This window comes from Nicotiana attenuata, chromosome 6 (genome assembly GCF_001879085.1).
Source record: "Nicotiana attenuata strain UT chromosome 6, NIATTr2, whole genome shotgun sequence".
NCBI lineage: Eukaryota > Viridiplantae > Streptophyta > Magnoliopsida > Solanales > Solanaceae > Nicotiana > Nicotiana attenuata.
Window position 1 is genome coordinate 236,446 of NC_031994.1, and position 13,254 is coordinate 249,699.

The following is a 13,254-nucleotide window of genomic DNA, read 5'->3' on the forward strand; positions in this document are numbered from 1 at the left end:
ATGCGACTTGTGACAAGCATTGCAAATGCAGGCTCATTCCTGAAGTAAATGTTGAAATATATATATGTGATAAAAATTATGCATAAGAATGTGCTTATGCATGGTTGTATAAATACCACAACTCACCTCTAAGGGAGGTTTGAGAGAAATAAAGATAATATTACAATGTGGTTACATGAATATGTCATTGGTCGCGTACACGTGGTACGCCTAAAATATTTTACCATGCCTTATAAAAAGTTATTAAAGGCAAAAGTAAAGCAAGAAATGAGTCTTGTCTATAATGTTTTTGATTGTGACAATGATAAGATAATTTTTTTCGTGGAGGAAAAATTCACCACTTGGATGGTGGTATAAAAGATCTTGTAGTACAAAATTATTGAGAGCTTCGAAAGAGCGAATTTGTTACTACCCGAATAAATAAAATTATTCATGGCATTGGTGGTAGTAAGTCTCAAAAAGGAACTTTTTGAGTTTCAAATATATTAGCCAAAGTGGTTGGCATATTGAGACTATAAATGAAAGGAAGATTGAATATCTTCATATTACTATATTCATACCGGGTAAATATGAAAGGTTACCCGATTTTTCTTCTATTTGTACTACAGATGTATAAGCATCCTGATGGAATCACATGCCATAAGTAAACTAGAGGTTTATTGAAACAAATATTAGTTGGCATGACCGGTTGACCATCCCGGTTCAATTATGATGTGAAAATTGATTGAGAATTCATATTGGCATATATTAAAGAAATAGAAGATTCTTTAAGAATTCTCTTGTGCGGTTTTTTTTCTCATGATATACCAGTTAAGGTTGGGATTGAATCCCTTGATATCTGGAACGAATAAAAGGTGATATATATGTATGGGCCCAATCACCTGCCATGTGGATCGTTTACTATTATATGATTTTAATAGATGCATCTATTGTATGGTCACATATGCGTTTGTTATCAACTTGCACTTTGGTTTTTGCAAGGTTGTTTGCTCAAATTATTAGAGCACAGTTCCAGAATATATATTATGATAATTTATCTTGATAATGCTGGTTTAAATCCAAGTTGGTTTAGCAGAAATTGTATGCCTCCAATTATAGCTAAACCATTGTTTATGAGAACAAAACTCCAAATAGAAATTTTGTATTAAGTATATTATTTAACATACAACAACACTTGTACGCATCTAGCCAACAAGTTATAATAAATTCTCCCCATCACAATTGGTTCAGGGTCAGGAACCAAATATTTTCATCTAGAAATATGGATGTACTATATGATTTAATTGTGCCACCACAATGCACAAAGATTGGTCTCAATGAAGGTTGGGGATATGTGTTGGTGATCCCAACATTAGGGGGAGAAAATGAGCAGCTGAAAAAAAAAAGTAATACATGGAATGAATTATTATGAGTATATTAGATCCTCGTACAAGAAAATATGAACTTGAAGTTCAAATGATAATTCATTTGCAAAATATTTCCATGCGCATTTGCTGACCCAAACTAAATGTCATATTTCAGCTACTAATGCTCCAAATAGAATAAAGTCCATGATGGACATAGTCTATGGAACTCTTGAAGCGTAATAGACTAATCGGTTCCAAAGATAAAACTCCTTGAAGAAGGAGAGGAGCAAATGTTCAAGATGGTCATAATAAGGAGGCAAGTGCTTTATAAGAGCACCATGACATAACATTTTATAAGACCTCATGGGAGAGGCTCAGGTACTTGAAAATAATGAGATCTCGATAAGTTATGCCTTTATTATGTGATGATGGAACCGATGTAAAATGATCGTTGACGATGTTGTTAATGTAATGTAGCGCTCAATATTATTAATATTGACGAGGATCTTGAGCTCAAATCTGGCATGGAATTTGGACAGATAAATGATTGGCCAAATGAAAAATATGCAATGAAAATTGACTTCACCTGAAAAATGTGAAGTTAGACGGATACTCCCCACACCTGAAAGTGAAATGAAAAATCAAGTCGATAGACATAAAGATTATTTGTGGCACAAAATTTTCGTAAATATCCTGGTATTAGGAGACATGTTCTCTTGTGGGGAATGGAGTCATTTCAGATTTTGGTCTGACAATACATTTGATATGCATATAATGAAAATCCTTGAATAATTTAAATTGTTCTGAAGTATATTAAGGATCCCAAGAAATTTATTAAATAAATCTTCTGCATAACCTTATGTAGATTAGAGCGATCATGGCATACATGATTTATTTTTGTGTCTAGTACAATTGGTACACTAATATATCTGGCTAGAACCATGAGTATAACAATATGCTAGCAAGATATAGTTTTATTCCAATGTGGAGATATTGGAATACAATTAATATTATATTTCAAAAGGAATACTTGATATAGATTTGTTTATTCTAACAAATATTGTCAAGGTTTTGTTGGTTATACAAATGCAGGGCATATTTCGTTGTTCAAACAATCTATTTCCATAGAGGACGTGTGACTTTTCTTTGAAGAGACGATTCCAATAATATTGAAGACGATGCTGCTTGCATAGCTCAATTGAAAGAACGATATATTGAAGAAGAAAAACTAAAGCACATTTAGCCAAAGTTTCTTTGCAGAGATGATCTTCAACAGAATGATGAAACAGATGTTCAAGAAATTCGTTCAAGTGATAATTTGACGGAGTAATTTACCAAGGCATTGCCGATCTCAATATTAAAGAAGTTGTTATACAAGCTTGGAATTCGCCGTCTCCGAGAAATAAAGTGATATTTTCATCAGGGGGAGGCAAATACGCGTTATACTCTTTTTCCCTTAGCTAAGGTTTTATCCCACTGGGTTTTCCTGGCAAGGTTTTTAATGAGGCAGCAAGTAATGCGTATTACAAGATATGTGTACTCTTTTTCCTTCACTAAGATTTTTTCCCACGGGGTTTTTTCTAGTAAGGTTTAACGAGGCACATTATCTATAGACATCCAAGGGGGAGTGTTGTGAAATATTATATTTTGTAGTGGATGTCTATAACTCCTAAAGAAGTTACTCCCACTACTCTTCTCCATTAACCTCCCACTATTCTTCACCATTATGGTTGTAACTCCCATAACTCTATAACCTCCTCCATGATCTTCCTCCATGATCTCAAATGTTTAATGTCATGTTTATGGCATTCTTTTGTATGCCTCTATGTAATCCTATAAATAGAGGGTTTTGGCATCACATTGTATACACTTGAATACATAGAAGAAATAAGATTATCTTCTCTCTTTCTCTCTACATTGTTGTCTATTCTATATTATTACTTTGAGCTAAGTTTTTTAACATCATGTATTTTATTTACCAATTTTTCGTATTATTTTTTTGTTGATCTTCAGTCCCATGAAAGATACAAATGAAATCGATAAATTAAAAACTCGACATCAATGTCTCTACAAAATAACATATGATATAAGGAAATACCAATCGACTCGATACATTGTCTCAACACTGTAATTAAAACGAATAATTGAATATTAAACAATTTCCCGATATAGAAAGCTATCAATCCTTTTAGAACAGACTGATTGAAAAATAGTGTTACTCCATATATTAACAACACTATATAAATATGGAAATTCTGAACATAGACAGGCAAACGAGTCAAGTAAACATGAGAAAGAAATCGCCGTGTTTATTTTATTCAAATGAGAAAAAAACAACAAATGTTAATGCAAACTTTTATTTCATCTATCTACAATAAATTGTCCGAATAGCCAATACATACTCTCCTAAACAAATACCTAAATCACATTTGGAAAATACTTAAATAGGAAGTGTTTATCAGCCAAATGAGAAGCTCCTTCTCAGTAATTGGATGGAATATTGATATGAACACTTCCTATGTAAGAATTTCCCATTATCTCCTTATAAGCAACATATGTAAAAAAAAAATTGATCTGATATATCAATTTTTCTTGACTAATTAAGCATTAAAATCAAATTGCAAAAGTGACTGCATGAAGGAGTTGATCTCATTAAAAATATTCATATCCTCTCCTTGGTCATGACCACCAAATTCTTGAGTGTCAAAATAAGTTTTTATATCCTCCGGGAAATTACTTTGTGGTGGATCAAAAAGCTCAACAGGTTCAGGGGGGCACTCAGCTGCCAATGTCATTTCCATCATTTCCTTGAATTTTGTAGATTGGAGCAATAGTCCGAGGGCTGACGTGGCAGAAGGTAGTCGAGTTTGAGTTACCGAGACATCGGGCATGGTGGTACTCGAGGTAAGTTGGAAGTGGGAATAAATTAGAGCCGCTGAGGCAGAGGCAGAGGCAGAGACAGAGGTGGTCGTGGTCGTGGTCGTGGTCGAGGTTGATCCAATACTATGATTTGGAGTTGGAATCATATTAGTTTCATTAGGATTTGGTTGATCAATGGTATTGTTGTTGTTAGGTTTTAGCCATTTGATGTAACGGCTAAGGTCAAAATTTGTCACAGCATTAAGTCCACGATATTCAATAGCTGCCATATCATATGCAGTTGCAGCCTCTTCTTGTGTAGCTGAAAAACAAAAAAGGAATAATCAATTAAGAGAATATGCAGTTGCAGCTCTTTTGGTAATTCTTTAATTAATACTTAAGTTAAATCACTTCTGAAAACCTCGTAACACCATTGCCAATTATAATTCAGTGTTGTATCACTCAATTATTTTTACTTCTATTTATTTATAGTATATAAAATAATTTTTACTCTTATGAACCTAGAAAATAAGTCAAGTTTTCATTTACCACAATGCATTAAAACACATTATTAGTAGCTTACCGAGGACATGACTCTTGAGGTCGAGAATTATGGTAGAAGGTTAGTAGGTAGTCGAGTTTTTCCTTTTTCATAAATGTAGTATTATTATTATTATTCGCAAATTTTCTTACACTTAGATGGTTTAGTACCGGTTATCTCTTTTGCTTCCATATCTTATTATTATGATGTTGTTATTGCTTCTTATTCCTGTTTTTTTTCCATGCCGCTCTTGTAACTGTAAGTGGCTATGCTTTTTCTGAGCCGATGGTCTATCGAGAATAATATCTTTATCTCCATAAGATAAATGTAAGGTCTGCATACGTACTGTTCACTATGCTCTCCACTTGTAGAATAACACTGAGCTTGTTGTTGTTGTTATTCAAAACACATCATTAGTGTGAAAACAGTAGTTGGTGAATGTAATAAAATCCTTTAGAATGACTTTATATTAGGAAATGTACGTGTTTCTATATATGGAAAGGTTTACTGATACTTACCGTATGTTCCGAGGTAAAGGTACTTATTGCCGAAAACTCTGCCGATTCGTGCTTCCCATCTTCCATTGTGATGATGTCTGTGCATTGACATGAGATGAAGATTTCGGAACAAGTATAACGAATGATATATTTAAACATTTTCTTATAGTTCATAGGTATAATTGGCCATTTGCCGTATTTTTTTTAACGAATCCAAGAATTAAAGTCAAAGTGTTATACTCTTTATATATGTGTCAATTTTACACGATATAGTTTGAACTAGATGTGACAAAAAATATTTTGGTACCTTGCAACTCCACGATATTTCGAAACTCCTCTTGAGAATCCACTGCTCTTCCTACAATTTTGGAACTCATCAATATTATGCTAATGAATTATGCAAATAAATAAGTTGGAAATTAAAAAAAAAACTTTTAATTTCTAGTGAAAGAGAAATAACATTCACTATTCAACTTACATACCTTCTCAAAGATCCAATATATTCTTCCCTTGACTGGCCCTCCATTTCTATGATTTCCTTTTCATAGGTTGATAGCTAATAGAATAAATCAATATCAGTACCTTCATTTATTTTTTTATTTTTTTAAATATATTTGTGTGTAAAAATCTGCAGTACTATGCTTCAACGGATATTAATTAAATGAGTTATTACCGGAAAATTAAGAATGGTCTCACTTCCCCAGTATTTAAGTGCAGCCAAGTCATAAGCATGAGCAGCTGCTACTTCATCATCATACGCACCTATAGAAAAATTACCATATTTTAAACCAACATTTATTCCTTTACCAAATAAAAGGAGATAATTAATACTTTATTTTAAATAATAAAATCAAGAAATTTTGGCCATGGAACTTACCTAGATAAACTGCATTTCCCCAGGAGAGCCCCATTTCAAAGGAACCCAAAAAAAATATTTTAAAATCATCAACTCTTAAAAAGAAATAAATAATTTAATGGTGGGAAAAGATTCAAGATTATGAACCTTGTCTTCCTTTCTTGTTTTGAGATTCATTCCAGCAATTCTTATCCCATAAATGAGCTTCATACCTACCCGTCCATCGATGCCTGAATCAATAAACATTTTTCGGAACCTTACATATCGTTTTATAATGTATCGTATCGTACTGTATCGTTTGATGAATACAATGTTTAGATAGATTGTGTTATTTGTCATCGTTTCATGATATCACTCACCAACAATATGAAGAATAAACTTACAATTAATATTGTAAAGAAAAATTATGATGAAGGGTGAGATTGAGAGAAAAAGACAAGGTAACAACGCGACTACACTAAATCAGTCGTTACATATAGCGGCACATTTTGTCGTTACGTAACGACGATTTAACAATACGATACAATAAAATTTAAGTAACAATCAAAACAAATATTGTGTTTAAAATAATAATACGATACAATACAATAGGTAACAACCATCCGAACAAACGGTAAAAGTAAAAGGTTAGGTGCTACTTCCTTGGTAATTAAGTATCTCATCCAACAAAATTTGAACAAAAATCTCTCGTGCTTTTTTAAGACATGAGTTTTGGATTCAACAATTTAATTAACAAAATCAAGGATTTTACATGAAGATATAAAATAATTCACATGCATGCCGAGTGTTTGATTGGAGAGTAAAAAAATTCGAAAAAGCATTATTAAGATTGATATAATAATATTAGAAACTCGGTATTATTTTGGTGAAACTTCTTAGTAATAAGATTGGTGATAATGTCCAAATGTTGATTAAAACGGTTATAATATAAAGTTAAGATATGTGATAATCGTGAAAGAAAATAACTTTCCAAACTTGACAAATTCATAGTTTCCTCTTTTTGGTGATAAATAATTTCCCTGAAAAGTAATGCTTTGACAACCGAACATTAAAAAAAACGGAGAACATTTCTCAAAAAGTATTTTCCGTCGTACCAAATACACTAAAATCAAGAAATTTACATGAAAATACAATATAATTTACACATGCATGAGAAAATTCAAGAAAAAAAACCTGGTGACTCCACGATAAATGGAGCTACGTTGAGGAGGAGAATCTCTGGGAACAGTTTTTCTAGTTCTTTTCACCTTAAGAACTGAACCATTTGTAGTAGTAATATTAGTATTTGCATTATTACTATTATTGTTAGAACTGTTCCTCTGATTAATTTGCTGTGATAACTTCGCCATCAAAAGTTATATTTGAAAGCAATGACTCTGTCAATGGAATGACTCAGTCTTCCAATGAAGAGGGCTTATAAAGGACATATGTCTAATTAAAATTTAAGATTTTGTTAGTTTATTGATTTTCCTAATTATTTAATTAATTAAAGATGATGATAATTTTTAAGAGGGAATTAATGTATTAGAAAATGTTGTGCTGTCAAGTTAAGAAAATAGCCGGCAATATATGTGATGTTTTTTTGTTGCCGTCTTAATGTGGCCTGCATGATTTTTTCCTACTTGTCTTAACTTGCTTTTGTGGTTTGTGCTATTTTTGCATTTGTGTATTGAACAGTGTTAAATGTAATATCAATATGCTTAAGATTTACTGGATTTAATAATGTAATTCCATTCGTTACACTGTCTTTTAGTATGTAACAATGTTTTTGGTTTATATTGGACATGCACTTCCATTTTCTTAAGATATGTTATCTTTTTACAATAGAATAGATTGCTAATCGTCATCGTCTCAAGATGTTTGCGACCAAATAAAGTGATTGATTGCATGCACGGGCGAAGCTATGTTGATCAAGGGTTGTCAACTGAACATTCTTTGCCGAAAAATTATATTTTCTCCGTTCCAATTTATGTGAATCTGTTTGATTGGGCACGGAGTTTAAGAAAAAATGAAGACTTTTGGAATTTGTGGTCCTAAACAAGTTAAAAGGGGGCCCAGAGTATTTGTGTGGTTATAAAAGCTTCTCATTAAGGGTAGAATTGTAAGTTTAAGCTAAATTGTTACCAATTTAGAAAGTGGTCATTCTTTTTGGAACGGACCAAAAAGGAAATAGGTTCAAATAAACCGGAACAGAGGGAGTACTATGTATAAGGTAAACATTACGTTCATCCTTTGGATACCCGTATAACCATCGAAGGTTATTGATTAAAAATAGACTTTAAACACCCTTACATGGCCACTGGCAAAGGGTGTTCAAAATTTGAACACCCTTATTAAATTTTCTGGCTTCGCCCCTGATTGAATGCTTATGAATTAAGGAACTAATATATCTATGTTCAAAAAAAGATTAATCTACTCCAGTTCTTTCAAGAATTGAAAAAAAGATTGTATTTTTGTATAGATTTTTATTCTTTTGAGTATTGATAAAGTTAAGAACTCGTCAATTTCTGTTGATAATGGGTTTTTATCAATTGTATTCACTTTTTGTTCAAATTCTTGGTAATCAGTATTCGGAAGAAAGATAGTATGAATTCTATTTATTCTAACTCTCTCTTTCAAATTTTCTAGCGAAGTTTTGTTTATGATTGAACGTGAAAACTTGTTTTTGATTGTTCCTCGATATGGTCCATCTAACAAAGGATCATACATTTTAGGCACGTATTCTTTTTTAATATCATCATTACACAATCTAGTCCTTGTTTCGAGTATATCGAGAGAAAAAGATTCCTTGTCTAGAACTTCAAGTCGATTTAAAAATTTCTTATTCAGATTATTACTTTTTTCTTTGTTGGTAGAAATTCACTGATTGTCCAGTTCATTAGGGAGCATTTTTTGGAGTGACAATAGGGGTATCCTTCTTTTTATCATTTTTCAAAAAGTTGATAAACTTGGCGGGTATGTAAAAGATATTCTTTGTTTTTCATTACTTTTACATGTATCAAAAAAATATTGTGATATTTCCGTTCTTACGGTCTGTTCAAATCAATTATTCTTTATGTAGCGAAATGGTCGATTCCATCGATTATTATCGAAAAAAAGACTCACAAGAGGTTGTTGAAATCTGGCGTTAAAATATTGATCACCTATAATTATATTGAACGGAGAGTTACAATATCAGTTACACGTCCGAACGAATTCAATAACTTTTGATTACAAAATTCACTAAATATATATAAAAAAAAATTATTGTCAAGAGGATTATATTGATAATTAAGTGCGAAAAATACATGAGATAATTTAAGGGAGGTTCGACGTGCCAGATGCATCATAATGTGGATGCGTGAGGGTAAAGGGGGGGGGGGGTCTTCAAAATACAAGATTGGGTGTGAGGGTGATCCTGCATTTAATTTTTCAAATTGTGCATCCGCAACTCCATTGTTTTCTATCATTGTATGGTTGAGTTGATGGATGTTGAGTTCCCGGATTATTGACCTACAAGATGTTATGAGCTGTAAGTATCTTGGGCTGCCACTATGAAGTATTTGAAGTATTAACTGTGAGTCTGTTTCAACAATTAATGGACGAAGGCTTCATTTGGTAGCAATAGTCAGTCCATGGTAAAGTGCTAGTGGTTCACCCTGTAGGGCAATTTTACTTGGTAAATGTACTGCAAAGTCGTAGATCCATTGCCCTATGGAGTCATGAAAAACACCTCCTGATCCTCCATGATGATTTGTAGGGTCATAAGTCCCGTCAATGTTGAGTTTATAGTGTGATGACTGAGGTTTAGCCCGAGGGATAATTTCTCTCTTAGCCTTAGTTTTTTTGTTAGGGATATTTGCTAAATAATAGACTTGAGATGCTAGTGAGATAATTGTTGAGGTGTCTATTAGGTGATTTTGTTTTTTTGAAGTGGTTATTATCGCGGTTTAGCCAAAATTGCCACAGGAGGATGGGAGTTAGACTTGAGTTTGCAGTGTAGAAAGATGTGTGGGATGTCCTCTCTAATGTTAATACAATTCGGGGAGCATGGGTTGTTAGTGATTTTCCTATGGTATAGAAGTGATTTGGTTGGGAGTTTCTCATGTGAAAGAATCCATAAGAAATATTTTATTTTTGGTAGTGTGGTTAGTTTCCAGATCCAATTGTTGGGGAAGTTTGTTTTGGGGTGAGTGTCTTGATGCAGTATATATAGGTAGGCTGAGGAAGTGGTAAAAGATCCATAATTTGAGTGGTGCCAGTAGGATGTATCTTCTCCTTGTTGGGTTGTAAGGATGGGTGTGTTTTGTATGAGGGACATGATTTGTGGGGTAACGGAAAGGAGAGATTAGAGGTGTCCCAGTTAGAGTGTGAGATGAGATGTGCCACTGGTTTATGTAGTTCGTGTTTAGGGATAGGTCACTGGATTAGGTGTCTAAGAGATAAGTTATTTGCAATCCAGTGGTCAAACCAAAGGTTTATATTTTTACCATTGGCTATGTTCCAACTGGTTCCTGTGCGATAATCATAAATGTTTTTTGATCATGCTTTTCCAAACATAGGAGTTGTTAGGGCGGGTTTTTTTATTATATAGAAAGTTTTTAGAATATTCTTGTGGATGGTCACATTTTGCTAATAAGATGTTTGTCCAAGGAGAATTGTTGGAACGTGTGTAACCCCAAAAGAGATTTGTTAGCAAGGATTTATTTTTTTGGGATAGTTTTTGTATTCTCAAGCCCCCTTCGAATTTTGGTGTAGTGATCTTTTCCCAGTTTATTAAATGCAATTTACATTTTTGATCAGTTGAGCCCCATAGAAAATTGCATTGAATTTGTTCTAGTTTGTGTATTAGTTTGGGTGGTAGTAGATTAATTTGCATTGCGTATGTAGGGATTGTATTTAGGACCGGTTTGATTAGAGTTGTCCTTCCCACTACGGTGAGAAATTTTGATCTCCAACTAGATAGTTTTGAGGTGACTCGATCAATAATGTATTGGTAATCAGATGTTTTAGGTTGGTTGTGTGTGATTGGTACTCCTAAGTATTTGCTTATATTTTTGGTAATGGGGATATTTAAGGAACTTGATATCACTTGGCTAAGAGAAGGATTTACATTAGCTGAGAAAAGAAGCTTTGATTTCTGGAAGTTAATTCTTTGTCCAGATTTTTACACTTAATTGCTGGAATATGTCAATTGTTGTAGCAGTATTGGAAGTGCTTGCTTGTGCTAGTAGGATGAGGTCGTCTGCAAACATGAGGTGCGAAAGTGGTTGAGCAATTTTATTTAGGTATATGGGCGTCCACCGGCAAATGTCTATATTGTGCTCAATAATGCAGGATAATGATTCTATACATATGATAAATAGGTATGGTGATAGCGTCTCCTTGTCCTATACCAGAGGGTTGAAAGAAGGGAGTGGGTGTTCCATTGATAATTATGGATACGGAGGAAGTTGTAACATAGAATATTATGAGGTTAATTAAGGGTTACGGAAAGCGTAAGTGCTGTAGGGAAAAACGAATGTAGGACCATTCTAATCGGTCGAAAACTTTTTCGAGGTCAATTTTTATCATCATATTTCCTTTTTTGCCTTGTTGTGTTTTAAAAGAATGTATGATTTTCTGAACAAGGATGATACTGTCAGCTGCCTTACGGCCTTTGAAGAAGCTGCTTTGAGTTGGATTGATTAATTTAGGAAGTAGAGGTTTAATTCTGTTAACAATAATTTAAGTAATAATCTTGTATATGGTCTTGCAAAGGCCAATTGGTCTATATTGGTGTATGGATTCTGGAAAGTTAGTCTTAGGGATTAGGATAATATTAGTTTTATTTATTTCGGAAGGGATAGTGGATGCTTGGAAGGCTTGTTGGCAGGTGTGTATTACTGCTTGCTTTGTTTCAGACCAAAATTTTTGGAAAAAATGAGGTGCAGTCCATCTGGGCCAGGAGCTATGAGAGGTTTGAATGAGTTTACTGAATTTGTGATCTCTAAAATAGATAGGGGTCTTTGTAGTACTTGGATGTCATCATTTGTGAGTGAGTTTGAGAAGGCAGGAATAAGTTTATTTTGGCAGTGTGTTAATTGAGTAGTAAAAAGGTCTTGGTAGTAATTAAGGATTGCGTCACGAATAGTTTGGATGTCAAAAGTCCAATTTCCTAGTGAATCATGGACACTTAGGATTCTATTTTGTCTACATCTTATTATTGTGGAGAGGTGGAAGTAAGATATATTAGCATCTCCGTCATTAAGCCATTGGACGCGGGATTTTAATTTCCAGTATTCTTTCTCTAGTCGAAGTAAGTTATTGAAATCCGTGATTAGTTGATTTTCAAGATTATAGTGGAAAGAGTTTTTATTTCCTGGTTACATATTTTGAAGTCTTTTCAGACGGGCAATTAGGATCTTTTTTTTGTAAAAGATATTCGCAAAAGTGTGTATGTTCCACTATTTTGCTAGGTCAACGAAGTTGTTTAGGCCCTTAGAATAGTTATTTTCGTCTAACCAAGTGTTTGCTACAACATGTTGGAATTGGGGGTGTTGTAGCCACATTGTTTCAAATTTGAAGGTTGGAGTAGGTTTGGAGTAAAGTTCGGTTAAATTTAGGATTAGAGGGCAGTGATCGGAGTGAGTACGTGTTAGGTGCTTGACAGTTGAGTCTTGTAATAATTTTAGTCATTTGGTGTTACCAAAGTAGTTATCCAATCTTTCCATGATAATAGAGTTTGGATGGTTTTTTTTGTGTGGTTAAATTAGGTTTATTGGTCGAGGTGAATCTAGGTCCTGAGAATTCTAGATCAATCATTTTAATATTATTAAGGCATCTATTGAAAGTGGAGGTTTTTTTTAGATTTATGGGTGCTCCACCAAATTTTTCCTTGGAGGTGGAGACCTCATTGAAGTCACCACATACAAGTCATGCACAATTATAGTGTTCATGTACCATTTGTAGGTTGTACCATAGTATTTTCCTATCGGTAAAATTAGTACTAGAATAAACTAAGGATAGTAACCATGAAGGTGATTTATTTACCTGGACAGAGGCGTGCATCTCTTGACTTGTGATAGCTACTATATTGATAACCAATTCATGGGCGCGCCAAAGAAGTACTATACCTCCTGATCGGCCTTGAGCTGCAACTTGGATTAAGTCTGTGTAGTTGAACTCTATGAGTAG

The 13,254-nt window shown here is 33.6% G+C and overlaps 1 protein-coding gene across 1 annotated transcript; it reads right to left on the reverse strand.

Annotated features, from left to right (window-relative positions):
• Positions 3,947-7,448, reverse strand: LOC109227554 (AP2-like ethylene-responsive transcription factor At1g16060). Its single transcript, XM_019392757.1, has 7 exons — positions 7,273-7,448; positions 6,247-6,329; positions 5,917-6,005; positions 5,726-5,799; positions 5,551-5,601; positions 5,265-5,341; positions 3,947-4,527 (listed from the first exon to the last, which is right to left on the reverse strand). Exons 1-7 carry the CDS (start codon positions 7,446-7,448, stop codon positions 3,947-3,949), a joined length of 1,131 nt encoding a protein of 376 aa, XP_019248302.1.

Bases quoted from the DNA above. Each gene is read 5' to 3' on its own strand.
- LOC109227554 (XM_019392757.1), bottom strand. From the start codon at position 7,448: ATGGCGAAGTTATCACAGCAAATTAATCAGAGGAACAGTTCTAACAAT. The intron at 6,330-7,272 runs GTTTTTTTTCTT...TTATTGATTCAG, and splicing joins ATTTATCGTGGAGTCACCAG to GCATCGATGGACGGGTAGGT. The intron at 5,800-5,916 runs GTAATAACTCAT...TTATTCTATTAG, and splicing joins AGACCATTCTTAATTTTCCG to CTATCAACCTATGAAAAGGA.